General features: G+C 34.8%; 1 protein-coding gene across 2 annotated transcripts in view; it reads right to left on the bottom strand.

Annotated features, from left to right (window-relative positions):
* The window catches only part of LOC123872195 (mucin-22-like), a 47,455-nt gene that overhangs the window by 5,619 nt on the left and 15,584 nt on the right, over positions 1 to 26,252 (bottom strand). The window contains exons 1-3 of one of the 2 annotated variants that reach the window (XM_045916370.1): positions 11,794 to 11,895; positions 745 to 886; positions 44 to 222 (exon numbers count right to left, since the gene is read on the bottom strand). In XM_045916370.1, coding sequence (XP_045772326.1) covers positions 44 to 222; positions 745 to 832 — 267 coding nt within the window. In that variant the 5' untranslated portion in view covers positions 833 to 886; positions 11,794 to 11,895. Of the gene's footprint in view, positions 1 to 43; positions 223 to 744; positions 887 to 11,793; positions 11,896 to 26,252 lie in introns of those variants that run through there. The other variant, XM_045916371.1, reaches the window with a different exon arrangement.

The raw sequence follows: 26,252 nt of genomic DNA, 5'->3' as shown, positions 1-26,252 counted from the left end.
ACTAAGAAATGGGCTAGAAATAATAAATAGTAAATTAACTCACTTTGAAAACTGTGAATTTCCCACTAGATGATTTGACGCACCGATAGAATGCAGAACATTGTACAGGATCTGCTTTAAATCCTTCTTCATGGCATAAAACTGGGTCGGGTTTATATCCAGAATATAGTTTTACTATTCGTCCACTGACTCGACCTTTTCGACCTTCTGCAGTTGAAGTTTCTGCAAATAAATATTCAATGACAGATAATGATGATGAAATCATCTCATAATTCTCACTTTCCAGACTGCACTGGTCAATTAACTGAAAAAGTCACTTATTTTATAAAAAAAGTCTTACAGAAGTGGGGTAACCTACTGTAATTAATTAAATTATTAATATTATTGAGAATAATTTCAAGATATGGACGCCGCTAGAAAGTCATTTTTGAGAATCAGCAATACTCCTGCAACTTTGTGAATTTTCAGTATAGGAAGAAAGCTTCTTTATACACGTGAAACGATTTTGGGATGGGTAAAAACATTAAAAACTTCAAGATCGCGTCACCGACATGCTAGTGCTAGTGCTACATTATTTAAATTTTATACTCGGAGTATTATTTAATACTCCGAGTATAAAAACTAAATAATGTTAATTTCTGTCAGCAGTCTCCACTGACTGCCAGTTTTTTCTAACTCACAATTTTTATGATTTATCAAATCAACCAATAAATAGACCAGATAATAAAAATCTAGATCACTTACCATTTTCGTTTGTTCTTATTGTTTCAACTAATGCAGACAGGACTATTAGCGATATACAAGATCTTCTTACTGGAATCTTCATTTTCATTGTAGTAGTTTCGTCGTCTACTGCGTCATCATTAGTTAGTGTTTTATCTGAAAACTGAAAGAGTTGTGCAAAATTTTCTGTGGTGTTAAATCAAAACTATGGGCTTTTTACTAACTTTACTTTTACATTATTATATCTCTCGAAATTCGTATTTTTCTGCTTCTTGTCCAATTTAATTTAAGCTTATAGGTATACCCAAGTACGCATGGTTTGGATGACAATAGATGAAAATAAAAATGTAGCTATTATCGAATCGGGAGGTAGTCGTATTCGCTTTACACATATCGAATCGGATCATGTAAATAGCTGTTATTGTATGAAAGTCAAAGGTCAAGATCGTTTATAAGAACAATGTCAACAACCTCCATTTACCTTGTAGTGGTATTACCGAATAATTTGCCAAATGCATTCACGATTAACCACATGGTGACATGCACGACTTGATGGGGAGCAATAATCAGGCAATAATTCATGAGCTACAAACACAGAATACTCGTAACATACAATTAAATTCAAACACATCTTTGCTTAGTTATGCATATCGTGTCATAATTTACACTACCTACTGAGTTATGTTTCATGTAATAATTTAGGTTTACAATGCTTTGAATGAATCATTGGTATTATCGCGAACGAGTGTGTATTGCTTTTGATAAATTATTTTGTACACAAGTGTAAATTAAAAATTTATAACACCCCCGACAAGTGAAGGTTACAGTAACTAGAAAATAGCTGATAACTTTCAAACGGCTGAACCGATTTTCTTGGATTATAGCTAAGAACACTCTCGATCAAGCCACCTTTCAAACAAAAAAAAAAAAACTAAATTAAAATCGGTTCATTCGTTTAGGTGCTACGATGCCACACACAGATACACAGATACACACGTCAAACTCATAACACACCTCTTATTGGGTCGGGGGTTAAAAATAGCTAGGTAGTGGTACTTCCTAAGTTGCGTACATTTTTATAGACCTCCGTTCACTTGGATTAAACTGTTAGCAAACGGATTTTAATCCATACTGTTAATATTATAAATGCGAAAGTGTCTGTTTGCAAGCTTTTCATGGCGCAACAGTTTAACCGATTTTGATGCAATTTAGTACACAGCGAGCACACTTTTTATCTCGGAAAATCAAAGAGTTCGCACGGGATTTTGAAAAACCTAAATCCACGCGGACGAAGTCGCAGGCATCAGCTAGCAGACCAATAAAGTTATTGATAGCTTAGGTAGATACCTATAATTTTATCAAATCATTTATTAATAATGTGATTGGTCTATTCCCGCATGTTTTTTTTCGCTACAGTAATCTTCGTTTCAGTTAACACACCCTTAGGGCCTGCGCCCACTGGTGGTATGACACTTTGGATCCACGGATTTGGATCCTTCGGCATCACTCCATTGTTAGCACAGTTTCTATTTTATTATGTTATCATACCACTTATCATTATTGAGTTATATTTCAAATGCCCTTAAAAGTGTAAACTAACAAAAGAATTCGAAGTGCCCTGATTCTTATTTTTTTTTCTATAGGATTAACGAAAGCCTATTTATTTATTCATGGTCTGAAAAATGATCACGAGATTGCCGCGATATGAAATTAATGGCTCTCTAATGTTTGATAAATTGAAAATGCTAAAAGTAATTGAAAATTACTGCAGTCAATAACTTTAACGCTTACAAAGTGACAGTTTAATTAACCTAAAGGATCTAAAAGGAGCACAACTCAGAAGAAAAATGGCTTTAAGAATCGAATAGGCACATTAAGGGCCCATCTGCACCAAATCATCTCGTTCTCGGTAATTCCTCAGGCATTTTTCTAAAGGTCACATGTGAATAACCAGTCAGTCTTCATAAGAACAAATCGACGACGCACCTAGTTCATTGCCACGAATAATACAAGCTTAAGTTGTGAAAAAAAGAGCAAAAGATATACTGGCTAGGATAATTATAATTTGTCCAAGCGATGATACAATACAATCCTGTGTTAATATTCAGAATGTACAACATATAAAAGTCCACTTATGGGCACACTGCAGCTACATTATATAATATAAAAAATTCAGAAATTATGTTATAGGTACTAGATATCTGCGACTTCGTCAACTAGGATTTGGTTTTTTAATCCCGTGGGAACTCTTTGATTTTCCGGGATAAAAAGTAGCCTGAATCCGTCTCCAAGATGCAAGCTATGTCTGCTCTGTGCCAAATATATGCTGCTCACGACTCAGTCCACGTGGCTGTAAGTTTTTTAAGAATCTCGTGGGAACTCTTTGATTTTCTAAAACAAAAAGAAGCCTATAACCTTCCCTGGAATTAAAGCTATCTCGGTACTAGATTTTGTTAAAAATGGTTAAACAGATGGGCCGTGAAACACTAGCAGATGGATGGAAAGACAGATAGACAGACAGAAATACACACTTCCATATCAAAGAAAGTGTACTTGTAAATAGATAGTAGGATATTGTTGGGCATAATATAAGTAGGCAATTTTTTTGTTGTTAGGTGGCCTTCATACTAAATCTTTTTTATCCCATAAAATTCTGCCACCTTTTAATACTCTCATCGGATATCAATCTCACAGCGGGATACCATACGAGTCTTTAGCAAAACGCGTAAAATGTGAGTGTATTTTGTAAACAAAACAGAGTGTGCTCCATCTTATTGTTGACTTGCAAAGGGCCAACGCATGGTACTCTGCTTTTAGCATCTGCAATCTGTGATTGTGCGACCTCTTTTTCTTCTTTATCCTAGGTTTCTTTTCCGTACTTAGATTTATATAGTGGTGTGGCTTCCCACCGGATCACTCCAGTCAGCGAAGCAGACTCCAAATCCAAGCAGGCCACCCAGTTCGTCGAGGACTTCAGGCAGTGTCGCTAGAGAAGCTTTAGGCTTCTCGTTTGGCAGAGAAATGCTGCATTCAATCAGTAGGTGGTCCTGTGTCTCATCACTATCTTTTGACCATTTTGCTACCTTTTTTTATTTAGATACAAGTTCGCCCTTGACTGCAATCTCACCTGGTGGTAAGTGAAGATGCAGTCTAAGATGGCAGATGGGTATGGCAGTTTTTCTTAAACCCATACCCCTTTGTACCGGCATCGTACCGGAACGCTAAGACGCTTTGCTTGGCTTGGTGGTAACTAGCCACGGCCGAAGCCTTCCACCAGACAAAAACCTCATTGATCCTATTGATTGGATCCTGTTTACATTGCTTTTAAAGGTAGGTAAGGTACTGCTTTATGTTTTACGACTTATTGCGTTTGAGTGTAATTTTCCAGATTTTCACTGAATAGCTTTTGAGTGCGTACCGTATGAAAGGTACTATAGGTTGTGTAGATTCCCATACAAACGACCAAATGAAGAAGACTTAAGCCTTTAATCCCAAAGAAAAGCGATCATATCGCGGATTACGCATGCTAAACGTAGCGCATGTTGCTATGTTTTCTCTAAACTGTGATCGAGTGTAAAGAAATTCGATACAGCATTTTGTTTTTATATGTAAATGGGAACATTATGGCCAGAACTAAACAGTGCGTCATTGAGACATGTTACAATAGTTTTTTTGTTGTATGGCATAATAATTTTATTACCTATTTCATTAAAATGTAGCAACAATCTACAGTAATTACTAAGCTAAGCTAATTCTACAGTACGATTTTATCACGGTAATGGTATGTATACAGTATTCCAACTTCATACAAACGGGCGAAATGCAAGCTATACCTACGCACCTCGATGTCGGCAGGCGCTCGACACGCAGACAGTCGCGACTGTGCCGCAGTGACGAACGAGCGGTGTTTTGTTTTTCTAACAATAACCACGCGATTTTTTCGTTGTATGTGAAACCCATAGACCTATGATTTTTCGCTTCGCTCAAAGACTGACAAAGTGAGGGAGCGAGAGTAGTTAGATAAGACACACTGCCGCGAGCGAAAGCGAGATAGCGAAACAAGATGCCGATAAGTCATTGTTTACGTGAGTATCGGTCCTTATGAGTTCGGCCTGTTCCAAGTCGAGGTGATTTTTTGCATTTACTAAATAATTTTACGATTAAAACGTAAAATCTATGTCCTGCCACCATGGTGTCTTGTTCAGTGAGCGAATGTGACGTTACAAGACGTTATAATCCGCGTAAATACACGTTTCACAGGTAATTACTGATTATTTATACTAATTGTTTATAATCATTATTTCGTCATTTGTTGTTTGAAAATTAGGCAAAATAACTATTGGAAGCTTAGATGATAGGTTTCCCTTAAGACTTATCATCAAATTACATTGCTAAATGAAGAATTTTTGGATATTTTGTGTAAAATTTAAAAACGTTTGGTTACGATAGGGATTGACAAAGTGATGACGTCACAAGTATCGATAGTCGATAATCGTGTCTGCCGGTAGGTTTGATGTGATAGGCTTAAGCTGTCTGTCTGTCTGTCTGTCAAGAAACCTATAGGGTACTTCCCGTTGACCTATAATCATGAAAGGCAGGCAGGTAGATCTTATAGCACAAATACTGGAATAAATCTGAAAACTGTGAATTTGTGTTTACACCATTTAAAAAAAAATTAAAATATGTTTCAATTTTCAAAGTAAGATAACTATACCGAGTGGGGTATCATATTATGAAAGGGCTTTACCTGTATATTCTAAAACAGATTTTTATTTATTTTTATGCATAATAGTTTTTGATTTATCATCGTGCAAAATGTTTAAAAAAATACCCGAGTACGGAACCCTCAGTGCGCGAGTCTGACTCACACTTGGCCGGTTTTCCTTTTTATTTGGTGTGACTTAGATTTCATATACAGGGTTATGGGTAATCCGTACATTACTGTATTTAAGTGCTTATCGGGGAGGTCATTAGCTATGAATTGAGCGCCATATATGTATATTATTTATTTTTATTGACTTGTCACTTAGACATTATACCAGTGTTATTGTCTTTAATCAAATTATATTGACTTGCACCCTTTAAAAAAATAGAGGTGGAAAACTAACAAATTCCGGTAATTTTTATGAAAATCCCAAAACACGCAGAAACATCCATACTTACGCATTTTTATTCTTGACAACGTGATATACATATAGATTATTATAAATTGCTTATTTGTAGTAGCTGCACCAAGTCATTTCATTAATAAATAATAATTTGTTACCCAGCTTTAGCTTTGATGCTATTTGTGTATTTGAAATGTATTTGATTTTTTAAGATTATAAGATACTGTTTACTTCACGTCGTTAAACTAACTCATTAGTGTCCTATGATTTCGCCAGTAAGACTATCGATAATACAATGCTACAGTCAAGACAACTCTATTTCACGCACACATTTACGTTTCATTTTTTGTAACACCGGTAATCTGTCATTGTTGATCTAGTACATACTAAATTTATGGTGAAACCCGATCAAAGAAGCCACAATTTCAGCTCAGAATGTCGGTATTTAAGGTACCGGGACTACAATAAGATTAATTCGCAAACTTTTTTGATTGTACCCAGCGATGATTTTATGAAATATATGCAAAAAATGGAGAAAATATTCCGAACTTCATTTAAAACCAAATATATAAATTGTAAAGTAACTGCAGGTATCTATAACCAAGGAAAAGATATTCCATTTTCTCCATCTTGTCCATGTCACCCAAAACAATTTTTGATTAAAAGCTTTATACTAGAATGCGGATTTTTTAAACTTTAAAATTTAATAATTCGTAACGTGCGTTTAATTTCCTACATCTCAGTCGAGGCGCAAATATTTTTCGGTCTCGAATGTATAAGACCGATTTGTTATTCAATCATAAACATGATTTTTTAATTAAATCTACCAATCAAAAAACAACACGCATTTTTATTGGACATTTCCTATGCAATTCACAAAGTATTTTATTTGTTTATATAAAAAAGTATATTTACAATCACAAAACTAGATGGAAACACAAAGTAGGCAAAAATTAAAATGCTGGCGGCAGGCAGCCCTATCGCATGTTTACGTACCGCGCAGCTGTAGGTACTCGTATTTATTTCAAAGAAACGGCCGAGTTAGAATACTGTATAGATAATATTACCGTGATTTTATCTCGGCAAACAAGTAGGTATGTACCTTCAGAATTTAAATAGTTATTCAAAAACCCGACTGCGGTTTGCTATGCTGTCATAAAAAAATACACATCAAAAATGGCACTACATATTTTAAAACTTTATAATCAGTGCCACTCAGGATAACGTAAGGATTATAACGGTACCCCATGCATCCAAATCTGTTCAAGCGTTTAGAAGTTATGATGGAATAAAGAAATTCACGTACATATGCATAATATATGAACCCTGAAAACATTACACTCCTTTTTTGGGGGGAAAACATAAACTGTCGCATGCTGGTTAAAATTAATGTTTCCACAAATTTTGTAGCATGCCGTGTTGTCGCATGTTGTTACTCCGGCGTAAGACAGCCTTTAGGAATAACGGTCAGGAAATAATATAAATGTGTAATCAAAATCATGTTTATTTGCTAAGCATAAAGCACAATCGAAATGAGTAATATGAATAGCGGGGTTTTCATTCATAATTATTATCATCATTGTACATCGGGGTCGCCTGCTATTGAGAGAAATTAATATCCCACCAAAAACATTTCATGTAAAAAGTTAGCCAAGACTCACAAGTTCATAATGTTTTCACTGTTAAAAAGTTATGAGATCTCTAGTAGAGCCAAGCCCCTAGCTGATCTTAGATTTGTGCTGGCCATGGGACCTATCCCAAGTCCAAAGTAATATAGCTCTTAAATGTTCTTGACTATATCACATTTATAACAATAAATAACAAATCACTCTACTTACAAGCTCTGATTCTACAAACCCTATATCTTGGTAAAAAAAGTACGGTTTGGCCGTTTAATAACTTTTAACGTTTAATATGTTATGTCATGTAATAGTTTTACGAACATTAAACGGCCAAGCCGTACTTTTTTTTACCAAGATATAGGGTTTGTAGAATCAGAGCTTGTAAGTAGAGTGATTTGTTATTTATTGTTATAAATGTGATATAGTCAAGAACATTTAAGAGCTATATTACTTTGGACTTGGGATAGGTCCCATGGCCAGCACAAATCTAAGATCAGCTAGGGGCTTGGCTCTACTAGAGATCTCATAACTTTTTAACAGTGAAAACATTATGAACTTGTGAGTCTTGGCTAACTTTTTACATGAAATGTTTTTGGTGGGATTTCATTTCTTTTTGGCAGGTGCCCTAAATTTTTTTTGGATCTATTTCTTGTAGGTACATCATTTTCATGGCCCACTCTCTATCGTTACTTCTTTTTTTAAAAGCTTTTATTCAACTTGCAATGTACTCGTATGTAAGTATATTTGTTCGGGTGGAATCTTGCAACTCAATTTTGAAGCAGATATACCAAATTTCAGTCTTTTAGGACTTCAGGAAACACAGATACTTGGTACGTTTGATAAATCTGCCACGGACATCTTATCATGTAAACTTTAGTATTCGAGCAACAGATTTTACAGATATGCATCTCATATACGAGGGGATGAAGGGGGACCCGATTTCTTAATTTATCTGTTGTTCATAATTCTTGAAATTTGTACTTAATGCCAAATTTCAGTCTTCTAGGACTTCGGAAAGTACCCTAGAATTACAGACTAGAAGTTTTGACTGTCAATAAATCTGAAACTATAAAAGTTAGACAATTGATACTCAATGCGTTTAATCAATTTGCCAAGGACATCTTATCCTGAAAATATCAGCATTCTAGCGACAGAATTTACAGATTTGCTTTACTCATAAGAGGCGTAGAGGGGGGAAAATTCCAATTTCTCAATTTTTCTGTAGTTTGTATGCAATTTCTAGTCTACACACCAAATTTCAGCCTTCTAGGACTTCGGGAATTACCCTAGAATTACAGACTAGAAGTTTTGACTGTCAATAAATCTGAAACTATAAAAGCTAGACAATTGATACTCAATGCGTTTAATCAATCTGCCAAAGACATCTTCTCCTGAAAATATCAGCATTCTAGCGACAGAATTTACAGATTTGCTTTACTCATAAGAGGCGTAGAGGGGGGGCATTGCCAATTTCTTAATTTTCCTGTAGTTTGTATGCAATTTCTAGTCTACACACCAAATTTCAGCCTTCTAGGACTTCGGGAAGTACCCTAGAATTACAGACTAGAAGTTTTGACTGTCAATAAATCTGAAACTATAAAAGCTAGACAATTGATACTCAATGCGTTTAATCAATTTGCCAAGGACATCTTATCCTGAAAATATCAGCATTCTAGCGACAGAATTTACAGATTTGCTTTACTCATAAGAGTCGTAGAGGGGGGGCATTGCCAATTTCTTAATTTTCCTGTAGTTTGTATGCAATTTCTAGTCTACATACCAACTTTCAGCCTTCTAGGACTTCGGGAAGTACCCTAGAATTACAGACTAGAAGTTTTGACTGTCAATAAATCTGAAACTATAAAAGCTAGACAATTGATACTCAATGAGTTTAATCAATTTGCCAAGGACATCTTATCCTGAAAATATCAGCATTCTAGCGACAGAATTTACAGATTTGCTTTACTCATAAGAGTCGTAGAGGGGGGGCATTGCCAATTTCTTAATTTTCCTGTAGTTTGTATGCAATTTCTAGTCTACATACCAAATTTCAGCCTTCTAGGACTTCGGGAAGTACCCTAGAATTACAGACTAGAAGTTTTGACTGTCAATAAATCTGAAACTATAAAAGTACAATTGATACTCAATGAGTTTAATCAATTTGCCAAGGACATCTTATCCTGAAAATATCAGAATTCTAGCGACAGAATTTACAGATTTGCTTTACTCATAAGAGGCGTAGAGGGGGGGCATTGCCAATTTCTTAATTTTCCTATAGTTTGTATGCAATTTCTAGTCTACATACCAAATTTCAGCCTTCTAGGACTTCTGGAAGTACCCTAGAATTACAGACTATGAATTGTGATGATCATCAGTGAGGGACGAAAACGGCGTATTTTAGGTATCGATAAATCTATAACCATAAAAGCTAGATATTTGATACTTAGTATATTTGGTAAATTTGCTGAGGACACCTTATACTGAAAATTTCAGCTTTCTAGCGTCATCCAGACCGAAGTTATGACGGGTCGAAAATACGGCGAAACACTTCGAGAAAAAGGTACTACGTAGCGCCCCGGCCGCCGTTTGGCTCGTCTTGGCGGGGGCACTGCCGTGCCCCCTGATGAATTTGACTTTTAGGTAGGAGTCATTATCTCCTGTATCAAATTTCATTAATAGTAGGTACCTATTTAAAAATTATTTATACTATGGACAGTGAAACACGAGTAGTTAAATAGGTACCTACATCCACCAACTCTACGTCAGCAACTTTTAGGAGTACCTAGGTAGACCGTACATATTTTTACCTATTCATTATTTTTTAACCCCCGACCCAAAAAGAGGGGTGTTATAAGTTTGACGTGTGTATCTGTGATCTGTCTGTGGCACCGTAGCTCCTAAACTAATGAACCGATTTTAATTTAGTTTTTTTTTTGTTTAAAAGGTGGCTTGATCGAGAGTGTTCTTAGCTATAATCCAAGAAAATCGGTTCAGTTGTTTGAAAGTTATCAGCTCTTTTCTAGTTACTGTAACCTTCACTTGTCGGGGGTGTTATAAATTTTTAATTTACACTTCTTATTGGACTTTAATGTTCTTACAAGTAGGTACTTAGGTGGTTTCCTTCGTTCCTTTGTTGGTTTCCAGCCCCCCAATTATGTAAGAAAAAACGTGTTCAGCGTTATCGTAATCGGTAGCAAATTCTGCCCTTTGATTGGCTGTGGAAAAATCAAAACAGCGAATCAACCAATCAAAGGGCAGAATTTGCTGTCGATTACGATACCAATGAATTACGTTTTTCTTACGCAATCGGGGGGCATTTTAGGTATAATAAAATTATATTCTCAGCGTTTGCTTTAATGAGGGTTAACCACGAACCCAATTATTTATAGCTCGTAAAAGTAATTTTATTTCTAATCCTTCTCAATAATTTTAAGTATTTATGGTTCAATAACAAACCACTTTCAACATACCTAATTCAAATTTTATGATCGCTTTCTTATTTTATAAAAGCAAATACGCGATTCAATCTCATAATTTCATTCGTCAGCTCTTTAAAATGTAAATAAAACCGAGTCGAGTTCGATCCTTATTTATAGCCTTTAGTGACGTATGGGCTCTTTAATAAGGGCCATGAGCTAGCGAGAGTAAAATTGCATAAGTCGAGAGGATACTTTATTGCGACTTGTTGAAGGGTGCAGGTGAAACAGGTTCAAGATTCCCTTTCCAGCTGTGGTGAGAACTGAGAACTGCATTCTTGTGCTTGGTGTTTGATTGAAACCAGCTAGACGCAGATATAAAAATATAAAACGGGATCTCTGTCGGCTCACAAAAACTATTCACGGCTCTTTGCGTAATGTGAAGCAATAACTTCGCATTATAATGAGAATGACCATAAGCACCATCTTTTCTGCCGTCCTTTTTTTAAAAAGCGGTTAAATATAGTTTTTGAGTTATTCGCTAAAAACGTGGGAATTTTCCAGGAATTTTCAAAAGAAAATTAGTTTGACATGTAACCATTACATGCATATAGCTGTAAATATTTGCTTAGGTAATTACTGTGAGATATTATACACTATAGACTAACTAGTAAGTAATTCAAAGTCTAGTTGAAGAGAGTGCTTACATACACAAAATATAAATTTTACCGGTAGTAGATACAGACCTACCACGTCCTGTACTATATTCTCCGTAATTTGCTCTATCATTCAAAGAAATGTTATACTTATTTTTTTTATTCAAAAAACGCTCAACGGCGTTTAAGTAACTGGGTAAGTTCATCAAAATAATTGCACAAAATAAATAAGTAGTAATTGTCTCTGAAAATAACAGTAGTTGCTTACCTAATTTGTAGAAGTGCGGTATAGAGTACAGAGTAAAACATAATTGGGTTGCAAAACAAAACAAATGCTATCGCATCGCTTTTAAACAAACTACAAAGTGCTATGAAGATTACAGACTAGCTAGCTACAGAGTGGTAACGACATGCAATTGATTCGCAAGGTAATGTAATATTCCTGTAGAACCCGTTTATGAGTGGTTAGCCTATTCCCGCCCTAGTTGACTACTGAAGAATCTGAGATGCTCGCTAATTATAGGATTTAAAACTCAATTTGTCCTAGGCGTAGTTGGTAATAGCTAGTATTAAGACCTTATAGGGTTGATCATAATATTTTCTCTTCTATCTCTGTTTTTCCTTTTCAATTATTATTAGTGGATAGTTATGTAGATTTATATCGTCGTTGTTTCCAAAAAATTTACAAAATTTATTTACTTAGGTATTTAACAGCTGAGTTTTTCAGGTATTATATTGAGGTCAGAGGATACCCGTGATTTCGTCCACGTGTAGATATTTAGTTTCTTTTTTTTCCGTAGGAATTCTTAGTTTTTCCGGGACAAAAAGTTATGTCTTTAATTACACAGGTAACAATAATTATGATATACTATAACAAAAAATGACGTAGATCTGTTGATCTATCACTAAGTGATTTAAGGACAAAGGCGTGAAAAATAGCATGCCATCCCGCTGGAACTATTTTGTTCTCGCGGGATAAAAAGTAGCCTGTGTCACTTTCTAGCGGGCTGATTCGCTAACTCAGTGTCCAGCATTAAATGATAGCCACCGAGCTCATATTTTGACATTGTTTGGTTCTACATTGCTGCTTCACTGAGCTAAATTCAAATATTTTTTCGTAGAAAACCTTCAATGGATTATAAATAAATGTCACATGAGCTCGTTGACATTCAGTGTTAGATACTGATTTAGTGAATGTAGGCAGGTCTTTAACTGTATTCATGCGATTGATTGCTCCGGGATTAAAGGACAAACATTCTAAGGATAAACAAACACAATGTTTCGGCTTTATATTATTAAAAAAAAAGAAGAACTATAAATATCGACTTTATATTAATAAGTAAAGATTAATTTAAAGAAATAACTGCTAATAACCAGTTAAAAACTCTGAGCTCTATGGAAATTCATACATCTAAGTAACTACCAGAATTTTTAAGACGTAATAATATGTTACTACCTGGCTTCCTAATTAGTCGTTACGGCTTTAAAATTTCTGAATCTGGGAACTATATCCATTCACAGTGGTGGCAGAGCTGCAGTTTAGATTCCAAGATGAGATAACCGAGAGTGCAGGGACACTACGAACCATCTTTTCATGTCTGACATTGAGTTTTTTAGGTAGCTACCTTATTTATATCTCATGAATAAGACTTCCAAATGAAGTCTAGACTTTAGAGTCATACGAGTGGTATCACATGCGATAGCGATCCACGATCTACTTTACCACTAGGTATATCGTATACCTAACCAGTAAAACCCCTCTACCTCCTAAAAGTAGAAAGATATATTAAAAGAGTAGGGGTACCATAATAGGTATGATAAACGTGTGTACGTCTGTTTGTCTGTCTCTCTGTACTTCTAACTTGTGTTCTCTTTTCTCTTTACAAACGTTTACCATACGCTCTTGCCGAATTTTGGCACGGAAATTGCTTGTAGCTTTAGATCGTTAGAATTTTTTTATCCCGAGAAGACTTTGAGATTTTTATGAAATTTGATATTACGGTGCCAAACTTAGTTTAAGAAAGACACTTTTAAATGTTATCTAATACTTACCTAAATAAACAAGTGCGAGTCAGACTCGCGCACTAAGGGTTCTGTGCTCAGGTATTTTTTTCAACATTTTGCACGACAAATCAAAAACTATATTATACATAAAAATTGATTAAAATCTGTTTTAGAACGTACATGTAAAGCCCTTTCATATGATACTCCACTTGATATAGTTATCTTACTTTGAAAATTGAAACACATTTTAATTTTTTTTATGATGTAACTACAAATTCGCGGTTTTCAGATTTATTGCTGTACTTATACTATACTGCCCTGAAGCCCTTGTGCTATAATACCTACCTACCTACCTACCAAATTTCATGACTCTAGGTCAACGGGAAGTACCCTACAGGTTTCTTGACTGACACGACGGACGGACGGGCGGACAGACAGACTGACAACAAAGTGATCCTATAAGGGTTCCGTTTAACCCTAAAAATTAAATAAGAAGCCAAGTACGAGTATGTCTACAGATTGGATACCGTTTGAAATTATTCATTACTCAATGGGTACCTTCGTGTGTAATTCATCCAAGCTCAATACTCATACTGGCACGTTCACGGTCAAGGTCTCGTTTAAACTCGTATAAAGAATACCTAAAGTATGCTTAATTGCTCAATTATTATCCACTTTTATATTACTAGTTATTGCCCGCGACTTCGTCCGCATGGATTTTTAGGTTTTTATAAATCCAATGGGAACTTTTTGATTTTACGGGATAAAAAGTAACCTATGTTTTTGGATTAAAGTTTTTAAAAATCAGAATTCTGTGGATTTTCCAGAATAAAAAGTAGCATAAGTATGTCAGTCTAAAGTCAGTAAGCTAACTCTGTTACTTACTTTACTTAGTTTTTATTTTTGGAAGATTTTTTCTGATTTTCCAGCATAAATTTAGCTCCTCTCTCAATTTCAGGTTATTTTAATATTTTTATTGAGCAGATAGTAAATCGGATTTATCTACAATAGATTTTAAAAACGAATAAGTACTAGATTTTAATTGAATATTTATTACTACATGATTTCATCAAAGGCTAATTTAAAATCATAGCAAATTATATCATAAAAGAGGTATGCTGCATAATAATAAATTAAAAAACTCTAATGATGATAAAAATATGCTCCTGAGAAAAGCATATTATACTATCGAAGATTATGTAAATGATAAAAAAGCGTGGATTTGAACTTCGATTCGCTCCAGCAATGCGCAGGACTTCAATTGCTTGTATACATGGCATAATATTGTATATCAAATCATTGAAAAGAGCAACCGCCGAGTTTCTTGCTGGTTCTTCTCGGTAGGAAAGGCATTCCGAACCAGTGGTAGATGCTTTTGACGATTCGAAAGAACTTGTAAAAGTCTAATTGAATAAAAACATTTTGAATTTGAATTTGAATTTGAATTTGATGGAACTATTGCTCTACACCGGATGTCAATAATTATATTGTTTTGCATTTTTCTTTACAAAAAAAATTGTAGATCAAATTATTACTAACTAGCTGGTACCTGCGATTTTGGTCTGCGTGGATTTAAGTTTTTTAAAATCCCGTGGGAACTCTTTGATTTTTAACCCCCGACCCAAAAAGAGGGGTGTTATAAGTTTAACTAATGAACGATTTAATTTACCTTTTTTTGTTTCAAAGGTGGCTTGATCGAAAGTGTTCTTAGCTATAAGCGAAGAAAATTGGTTCAGCCGTTTGAAAGTTATCAGCTCTTTTCTAGTTACTGTAACCTTCACTTGTCGGGGGTGTTATAAATTTTTAATTTACACTTGTCACAGGTTTTTTAAATTCTGGCGTAATTTAACTAACCCGTTTATGTCACTTTTACATGCACATGCAAATTGTGGAACTACTTAGCTCTGTTCGGCACAAAATTTCAATGTTATTCGAGGGACGAATCTACAATTCCTGAAAAGCTGGCAACGCATTGGCGATTCTGGTACCTAGTGCAAATATTTAGGGGCGGCAACATAATTACAGTTTATCATCAAGTGGCTTCGTTTGCTCGCCATTCAAATTAAAAAAATTGGTTGTCTGTAAAGTCGGTTTACTGACGATAGTTGAACGTGACAACAAAGGCCGATTGTGCTTCTTTGTCGCTCATTCCGCGCTCTCGCTTGCACTTCAAGCCTTGAGGCTTACCTTCAAGAGGTAACGCCGCATGAGTCATGTTTTTTCGTGCGTGCAGCCGGCTCTATCGAATTATAAGACGTTGTCACGTCAAAACATAATTATTATATACCTATTACCTACGTTTCCTATGTGTACTGTATGATTCGTCTTCTTTATTTTGTTACACTAACAAAAAACCACTAGGAAGATATTAATTACGTTGGTAGACAATATATTATCATTCCACAAAACAGCTTCCTCAGTCACCCAACCATTTAATCTGTAACATAATAATCTAAATAATTACAAAATTCATGAATGTTCATGTATGTTTGCAAGTAGTTTTTGTTCTAAAAATTAAATTATCGTCACAAGTAGGTACTTATTTCATAATATAAAGTATTTAAATGATTATTATATTATCCTAATATGTATGTAAATGTGAAAGTCTGGATGTTTGGACGTTTGTTACTCCTTCACGTCACAATAACTAAACCGATTGGGCTGAAATTTGTAATGGAGACCACCAAAAACATTTCATGTAAAAAGTTAGCCAAGACTCACAAGTTCATAATGTTTTCACTGTTAAAAAGTTATGAGATCTCTAGTAGAGCCAAGCCCCTAGCTGATCTTAGATTTGTGCGGGCCATGGGACCTATCCCAAGTCCAAAGTAATATAGCTCTTAAATGTTCTTGACTATATCACATTTATAACAATAAATAACAAATCACTCTACTTACAAGCTCTGATTCTACAAACCCTATATCTTGGTAAAAAAAGTACGGCTTGGCCGTTTAATGTTCGTAAAACTATTACATGACATAACATATTAAACGTTAAAAGTTATTAAACGGCCAAACCGTACTTTTTTTACCAAGATATAGGGTTTGTAGAATCAGAGCTTGTAAGTAGAGTGATTTGTTATTTATTGTTATAAATGTGATATAGTCAAGAACATTTAAGAGCTATATTACTTTGGACTTGGGATAGGTCCCATGGCCAGCGCCACAAATCTAAGATCAGCTAGGGGCTTGGCTCTACTAGAGATCTCATAACTTTTTAACAGTGAAAACATTATGAACTTGTGAGTCTTGGCTAACTTTTTACATGAAATGTTTTTGGTGGGATTTCATTTCTTTTTGGCAGGTGCCCTAATTTTTTTTTGGATCTATTTCTTGTAGGTACATCATTTTCATGGCCCACTCTCTATCGTTACCTCTTTTTTTAAAAGCTTTTATTCAACTTGCAATGTACTCGTATGTAAGTATATTTGTTCGGGTGGAATCTTGCAACTCAATTTTGAAGCAGATATACCAAATTTCAGTCTTTTAGGACTTCAGGAAACACAGATACTTGGTACGTTTGATAAATCTGCCACGGACATCTTATCATGTAAACTTTAGTATTCGAGCAACAGATTTTACAGATATGCATCTCATATACGAGGGGATGAAGGGGGACCCGATTTCTTAATTTATCTGTTGTTCATAATTCTTGAAATTTGTACTTAATGCCAAATTTCAGTCTTCTAGGACTTCGGGAAGTACCCTAGAATTACAGACTAGAAGTTTTGACTGTCAATAAATCTGAAACTATAAAAGTTAGACAATTGATACTCAATGCGTTTAATCAATTTGCCAAGGACATCTTATCCTGAAAATATCAGCATTCTAGCGACAGAATTTACAGATTTGCTTTTCTCATAAGAGGCGTAGAGGGGGGAAAATTCCAATTTCTCAATTTTTCTGTAGTTTGTATGCAATTTCTAGTCTACACACCAAATTTCAGCCTTCTAGGACTTCGGGAATTACCCTAGAATTACAGACTAGAAGTTTTGACTGTCAATAAATCTGAAACTATAAAAGCTAGACAATTGATACTCAATGCGTTTAATCAATCTGCCAAAGACATCTTCTCCTGAAAATATCAGCATTCTAGCGACAGAATTTACAGATTTGCTTTACTCATAAGAGGCGTAGAGGGGGGGCATTGCCAATTTCTTAATTTTCCTGTAGTTTGTATGCAATTTCTAGTCTACACACCAAATTTCAGCCTTCTAGGACTTCGGGAAGTACCCTAGAATTACAGACTAGAAGTTTTGACTGTCAATAAATCTGAAACTATAAAAGCTAGACAATTGATACTCAATGCGTTTAATCAATTTGCCAAGGACATCTTATCCTGAAAATATAAGCATTCTACCGACAGAATTTACAGATTTGCTTTTCCCATAAGAGTCGTAGAGGGGGGGCATTGCCAATTTCTTAATTTTCCTGTAGTTTGTATGCAATTTCTAGTCTACATACCAAATTTCAGCCTTCTAGGACTTCGGGAAGTACCCTAGAATTACAGACTAGAAGTTTTGACTGTCAATAAATCTGAAACTATAAAAGCTAGACAATTGATACTCAATAAGTTTAATCAATTTGCCAAGGACATCTTATCCTGAAAATATCAGCATTCTAGCGACAGAATTTACAGATTTGCTTTACTCATAAGAGTCGTAGAGGGGGGGCATTGCCAATTTCTTAATTTTCCTGTAGTTTGTATGCAATTTCTAGTCTACATACCAACTTTCAGCCTTCTAGGACTTCGGGAAGTACCCTAGAATTACAGACTAGAAGTTTTGACTGTCAATAAATCTGAAACTATAAAAGCTAGACAATTGATACTCAATGAGTTTAATCAATTTGCCAAGTACATCTTATCCTGAAAATATCAGCATTCTAGCGACAGAATTTACAGATTTGCTTTACTCATAAGAGTCGTAGAGGGGGGGCATTGCCAATTTCTTAATTTTCCTGTAGTTTGTATGCAATTTCTAGTCTACATACCAACTTTCAGCCTTCTAGGACTTCGGGAAGTACCCTAGAATTACAGACTAGAAGTTTTGACTGTCAATAAATCTGAAACTATAAAAGCTAGACAATTGATACTCAATGAGTTTAATCAATTTGCCAAGGACATCTTATCCTGAAAATATCAGAATTCTAGCGACAGAATTTACAGATTTGCTTTACTCATAAGAGGCGTAGAGGGAGGGCATTGCCAATTTCTTAATTTTCCTGTAGTTTGTATGCAATTTCTAGTCTACATACCAAATTTCAGCCTTCTAGGACTTCTGGAAGTACCCTAGAATTACAGACTATGAATTGTGATGATCATCAGTGAGGGACGAAAACGGCGTATTTTAGGTATCAATAAATCTATAACCATAAAAGCTAGATATTTGATACTTAGTATATTTGGTAAATTTGCTGAGGACACCTTATACTGAAAATTTCAGCTTTCTAGCGTCATCCAGACCGAAGTTATGACGGGTCGAAAATACGGCGAAACACTTCGAGAAAAAGGTACTACGTAGCGCCCCGGCCGCCGTTTGGCTCGTCTTGGCGGGGGCACTGCCGTGCCCCCTGATAGCTTAGTCCCTGAATTAACACACATGCTACTTTTTATCCCGGAAAATCAAAGGGTTCCCGTGAGATTTTTAAAAACTAAAAGTCTTGGCATCATCTAGTGTTAGATCATACTCGTAGGTAGGTAAAATACATGCAGGAATACAAAAATACACAAACATTTTCCTTGCATTTCATACGTCGTACCTTGACACCTCATATAGTCATAGGATACAGTAATTTTCACGGCGGATCACGACTTCCATGCAGCCATGTCAGTTATTACGGCCGATGACTTCATAAAGCATGCCTACTGATGATATTCAAGTATTCCAGGTTTATGTTAAGAAAAACTCGATTCGAAAATAAAAATACATATAAGTAAAAAATATACAAAAACCGATAGGGACGAGAGAAAAGAAAGAACTCACTTGTCACGACTGAAAAAAATGCGTTCCTTCCTTTGTTTCTAGAATATAGCTAGGTAACTTTGTTGTCTCAATAACGAGGCACTAAAGATGCCACACAACTTTTTAACTCGGAAAATCAGAGTTGTTGGAATCCTGGTCCTCCAGAATAAAAAAATCTAAACCCACGGAAACGAAATCGTGGGCATCACCTAGTGTATGAATAACTACGCACCCAAGCTAAGCTCAGAATACATAATAGTACAGATCTAAGTAACAATTAAAAAATGGCGAAGATATCCTACTGCAAAGCTTAACCACAGGTGTAACTACGCTTTAAGCTTGGTTAAAAACAAAGTCGTAGGTACCTACTTAGTTACTTTAACAATTTATCATCCATAAATAAAGAAGTTATTGCCACATTTACAAAAAGATAAATGTACCGACGGTGTTACCAAAAGACTTTTTATTACATTCCATTTTACCGCCCGCCCTCGCGCACTTAAAAACGTCTAACAATTCTCACAATTTATGAATTACATATTATTCACTTCATTTAGTGACCACTTATTTAGTAATCTGTTATTAGGTCCGCAACAGATTTTTCCCTATGCACAACCTCGTCAAATACCTACCTATAACTCTGTTCATAACATTAGCTGAATTGCATTATTATATAATTTTTCAAAGCCGGTGATGGGTTGATCAGTATGTAATATGTATGATAATAATATTATTTCAATACTAGCTGACGCCCGCGACTTCGTCCGCGTGGATTTAGGTTTTTCGAAATCCCGTGGGAACTCTTTGATTTTCCGGGATAAAAAGTAGCATATGTGCTAATCCAGAATACTATCTATGTCCATTCCGAATTTCAGCCAAATCCGTCCAGTGGTTTTTGCGTGAAGGAGTAACAAACTTACACACACACACACACACACACACACACACACACAATAATCGCTTTTATAATATTAGTGTGATAATTCATTCAATGGCAATATTTTCAACCTAAACTGAACGATTGATATCAAATAACTAAAATGTCTAACTGTACTTGCAGTAAATTATTTTATTGTCTCAAAGCAAGATAGCAATCAGCTATCTCCGTTGTAGGTATTAAAATGTCAAATGGTAATACAGTAGATTCGTTTTATTAATCCCCGACCCAAAAAGAGGGGTGTTATAAGTTTGACGTGTGTATCTATGTATCTGTCTGTGGCATCGTAGCTCCTAAACTAATGAACTGATTTTAATTTAGTTTTTTTTTTTGCTTGAAAGGTGGCTTGATCGAGTCGAGAGTGTTCTTAGCTATAATCCAAGAAAATCGGTTCAGCCATTTGAAAGTTATCAGCTCTTTTCTAGTTATTACTGAAACCTTCACTTGGCGGGGGTGTTATAAATCTTTAATTTACACTTGTTCAATATAAGCAAATATTTTACTACAACCTATGGTGTATTTGAAGATGAAACGTGCCTGCATGGATATAGTGTACTGAGGTAAGAAACCTATTCTTTGCTGGAACTTAAAAACAAATCTATGATGATCTTGATAAAAGGAAACTTAAATTGGTAAGGTAATAAAATATTTAACACCACAAATTTTCATTTACCATAAAAATATCTACTACATCAGAATTCGTACCTACTTAGTAAATTTATGCAGTTTAAAAAAATTATTGAGTTTCCCGAAATATTTACAACGAACTTTATTGACTTCGTTAAATTAAAGTAAAAAAGCCGATTGCTTATTTACAATAAACCTTTTCAGTATTCACCCATAAAATTTTTATGCAATTATAAAGTACCTACTCGTGTAATGAGTAATAAATGCTTATATACCCATTTCATGCCTGATTTAGGCATTTACAGTATTTACGAGGCCCTTAACAGGGCTCTCTCCGTCACTCGTTTCATACAATCGTAGTTCCAATTTCATTTGAATATTGAGCAACCAAAGTCCATGAAATTTTGCAGACATATTCTAGAAACTAATATCTGATTTCATGAACTTTGGTTGCTTAATATTCAAATGAAATTGGAACTACGATTGTATGAAACGAGTGACGGAGAGAGCCCTCTAAACATTTACAAAATCTTAAAATTACCACTAAATAAATCCGACAATGATCATAGTTTAACGTTACGGTTGGTAGTTTGGTATCTTGATGTTATCGGTTATCCGGCGATTCTGAACTGGTTGTGTTGCAACTGATACTGTAAAACTTTCTTATTGTTTAGTTTTAATTGTGAAGATGCAATAAATCGTGAATTTAGTCCAATGTTATTTGAAACAAGGTCACGGTTAAATAGGGGGAGCGTAGAAATGTATTGAAAATGTAATTAAAAATTGATAAATTTCAATTTCAAGAAAACCTTTGTATAACTTCTGAAATAATAGGCCTCTTTAAAACTTATAATTTTACCAATAAGCATCGCTGATTTTACGCAATTTTCTGTCTAAACACATTGAAAGAAGAAAGAAAGAAAATTAATTTATTCAATTTTTTTAATTCAATAAAACAAAATTTAATTATTTTAATTTATATTATTATTATCATTGCAAATGATTATTTTCTAACACAGCTTCCATCTCGGAGATGGCTACTTTTTATTCCTAAAAATCAAAGAGTCCCTCCCAAATTAAAAAAAAAATCTAATTCCATGCGGACTTATTCGCAGGCATCATCTACTACTAATTGAAAGAATTAAATACCGATGGCTAATAACAGAAGATTGCCAATTGACTAGTTTTATAAGGACAATTCCCGTTCCTACTGTGTAATTTACTTTTTTCGTACTTAAGCATGTTTAATTACTTAATTTATGCTATTCGGAAATCGGAATTCGAAGCCATCCATAAAAACTCCTATCCAAATGGAAACATTAAGAGGGGTCTCTCCGTCACTCGCTCCATACAAACGTAGTTCCAATTTCATTTGAATATTAAGCAACCAAAGTCCATGAAATTTTGCAGACATATTCTAGAAATCAATATCTGTGTCTGTGGTGTTTTAGATTTTTCTAAAAATATGTAGTTTTAAAATTACAGGGGCTCAAAGATTTGTTTGTAAATTTTTAAGACCGCGTAACTTTGAAACCGAATATTTTAACAGAAATCTGGAAAACTACAGACATAGATATTAGTTTCTAGAATATGTCTGCAAAATTTCATGGACTTTGGTTGCTTAATATTCAAATGAAATTGGAACTACGTTTGTATGAAGCGAGTGCCGGAGAGACCCCTCTTAAAAAGTAAATTCATAGTATTATTAGGTATAACATGGTTTTAACTGTCAGTCGTTTTTGTAACGGATCTTAATAATTGGTGATGATGAATTAATCCTATCAATATAATAATTATCCTATGATGACTTTATACTGCCTACTACAATTAACGGAATCGAGTAGGTTACCTACCTAGTTAAGTATACATACGGTGAATAAAAACCCGCCGAGTTTTTATGGGACCACAACGAAATCGCACCGAGGGTTCCGTACTCGGGTATTTTTCCGACATTTTGCACGATAAATCAAAAACTATTATGCTTAAAAATAAATGAAAATCTGTTTTAGAATGTACAAGTGAAGCCCTTTCATATGATACTCCACTTGGTATAGTTATCTTACTTTGAAAATTAAAACATATTTTAATTTTTTTTCTGTGATGTAAGCACAAATTCACGGTTTTCAGATTTATTCCTTTACTTGTACCTACCAAATTTCATGATTCTAGGTCAACGGGAAGTACCCTATAGGTTTTCTTGACAGACCTGACGGACGGATGGACGGACGGATAGACAGACAGACAACAAAGTGATCCTATAAGGGTTCCGTTTTTCCTTTTGAGTTACGGAACCCTAAAAATTTAAATACACTTGCAAAAAATAACCTGTTATCTAGCTGTGATAGCCCCTAGTGGTTAAGAGATCCACCTCCTAATCTGAGGTCGAGGGTTTGATCCCAGGGACGCACCTCCAACTTTTCGGAATTCATGTGTGTTTTAAGTAATTAAATATCACGTGCTTTAACGGTGAAGGTAAACATCGTGAGGAAACCTGCACACCTGAGAGTTCTCCATAATGTTCTCAAAGGTGTGTGAAGTCGACTATGGCCAAACCCGTCCTCGTTCTGAGAGGAGACCCGTGCTCTGTAGTGAGCCGGCAATGGGTTGATCATAATGATGATGATGATGATGACGCTGTTATATTCTATGCAATAGAGAAACCAGAAAGATTACTGTACTTATTAAATGAAATAAGGATTAGGAATAATTTATGAATGTAAAAACATTACCTATCCCACGACGGGGTTTTTCATTTTTTCAAGACCTCCAAAATCATACCGAAATTTTTCAAATACCAAATGTATAAGATAAGGCAGATCCAGGAAATCAGATGTCGCACCACAAAATTTATAAAGTCATCGTTACATTTTTTATTATGGTTAACTACACCGTTCGCGATCTTTTATAACAATATTTTTACGATTAAATCCCTTGTAGTTTCGAGTTTAAGGACCCATAAAATTAACCGGTCGGTTACCTCACTATAAATAACAATTTTATTGTTTTCTAAACGCATAATATTGATTTAATAGTGTAAGGTTATTTTTAAAAATTGATTTGAGTTGTCAAAAATAATAAAAAATTATTAATTTATCTAATGCAGGTAGTTTGATAAAATCGATATTTCGCTCATTCGATGTCATACAATCTGTTACTAGGAGGCCGACAAGATTGAACTTGCATAAATACGGGTGTTTTGAAGGTTTTAGTTCAGTCTCCTTCTGAGATTCGGAGCGATATCGCATATTTTCGGTATTTGGGTTGTGAACTGGATAATTAGATGTTGTGATAGCAATCACGCTCTAATTAAATTATTTATTTTGGCATTAGTTTGTTTAGATTAAAACTCTCGGATAACCTCTACACATTGAACCTGGTGTTTTTTGTGTTGGTTTTGAGAGAACATTCCAATAATTCGATAAAAATATTTAAATAATACCTGCTTTTCTGAGTGACGCCAATAATTCAGAAGCGGGATGTGTCTCACGTTGTCTTAATTTCGCTTTGGTATCTTTTTCGAACCAACCCACATTTGATAAATTTTTTTAATGAGTTCGGTGGTTTTGGTAATTTGGTGATTAAAATATTAAGTTTTTTTTAAAGAATTTAGTCTTTTGTGAAGTGGAAAGTAATTTGCAATAAGTGGTTCAGATTTCGTATACATCGAATGAGAAGTTAGTCGTTTGGATTTACTGTTGATTTGATATTAAAACTGAGAGTTCGGCAGTTCAAGGGTAGGTTTTAATGATTTGACGGAGGGCAGGATAGCCCATGATTTGGATTTGACTTAGGGCAAGGAAGCCCGCGACTGACATGACATGATTAATTAGAAACACGAGGACGTGTTAAATTCAGGACGGCCGAACTGTAAGGTTATTTTTAAAAATTGATTTGAGTTGTCAAAAATAATAAAAAATTATTAATTTATCTAATGCAGGTAGTTTGATAAAATCGATATTTCGCTCATTCGATGTCATACAATCTGTTACTAGGAGGCCGACAAGATTGAACTTGCATAAATACGGGTGTTTTGAAGGTTTTAGTTCAGTCTCCTTCTGAGATTCGGAGCGATATCGCATATTTTCGGTATTTGGGTTGTGAACTGGATAATTAGATGTTGTGATAGCAATCACGCTCTAATTAAATTATTTATTTTGGCATTAGTTTGTTTAGATTAAAACTCTCGGATAACCTCTACACATTGAACCTGGTGTTTTTTGTGTTGGTTTTGAGAGAACATTCCAATAATTCGATAAAAATATTTAAATAATACCTGCTTTTCTGAGTGACGCCAATAATAGGTAGGTACTTTTGAATTTTTGCGTATCTTTTGGCTTGATTTGAACTCAGAAAAATTAACATCTTTCATGGGATAGATACAGATCTATGTGTTATAAATTCCATGTTACCAATAATGCGATGTGACTTGTTATAATTTATATAGGTAGTCTACTGTTTAAATAATGACTCACAGTTCACTCATTATTTTTATAGGACCGTAAAAGTTTAATAACATTCAAAACAATTCTAATCCGGTTTTTTCTGCTGTGGGTAAAAACAATTTCATTGTTTTAATCAACATTTATTATCTTGTGTAGATAGTTAGATACTAAAATATTATAAGTAGGTATGTAGGTACATAAAAGTCTGTTTCTCACGATCTTAGTTAGGTATAGGTTTTTGCGAAATAATTAAATTTTGATTTAACGAATATACACAATTGTTTTAGGTAAGCCAGAAAATTGAATTTTCTAATCCGTGAACAAAAAAACAGTTGATCATCAAATTTCAAACAACTGTACGCTAAATAATTATATTTAAAAGCATATTTTTTGCATCATACATCAACTTAATCGCGGGAAGTGTTAAGACACCTATACAGCAAAAAAGGGAACAGGTAGACGAATAAAATTCCATTTGAATGTAGAACAAAGCGGCAGTGTTGATTGCGTTGATTGTTATTTAACTGCCTAATTAGGCAGGGACAAAAAACCCTTGCGGTATACGCAAAACATCCTTACTCAGCTGTACGTGTTCGATGATAACGATCATAATTATGATTTCTGGATTAAAACTGAGGTCATTGAACGTGCAATGGGTGCGCCAAATGCCTATTTACGAGGACGCGACGGGGTTCGTGCCTTGTATGGACTGGCAAATATGCTCTGATTACATATCGATTGCAGTGATTCATTT

Source organism: Maniola jurtina, chromosome 14, assembly GCF_905333055.1.
Source record: "Maniola jurtina chromosome 14, ilManJurt1.1, whole genome shotgun sequence".
NCBI lineage: Eukaryota > Metazoa > Arthropoda > Insecta > Lepidoptera > Nymphalidae > Maniola > Maniola jurtina.
Note: the sequence above shows the minus strand (reverse complement) of the source record. Positions and strands in the feature narration are given on the sequence as shown.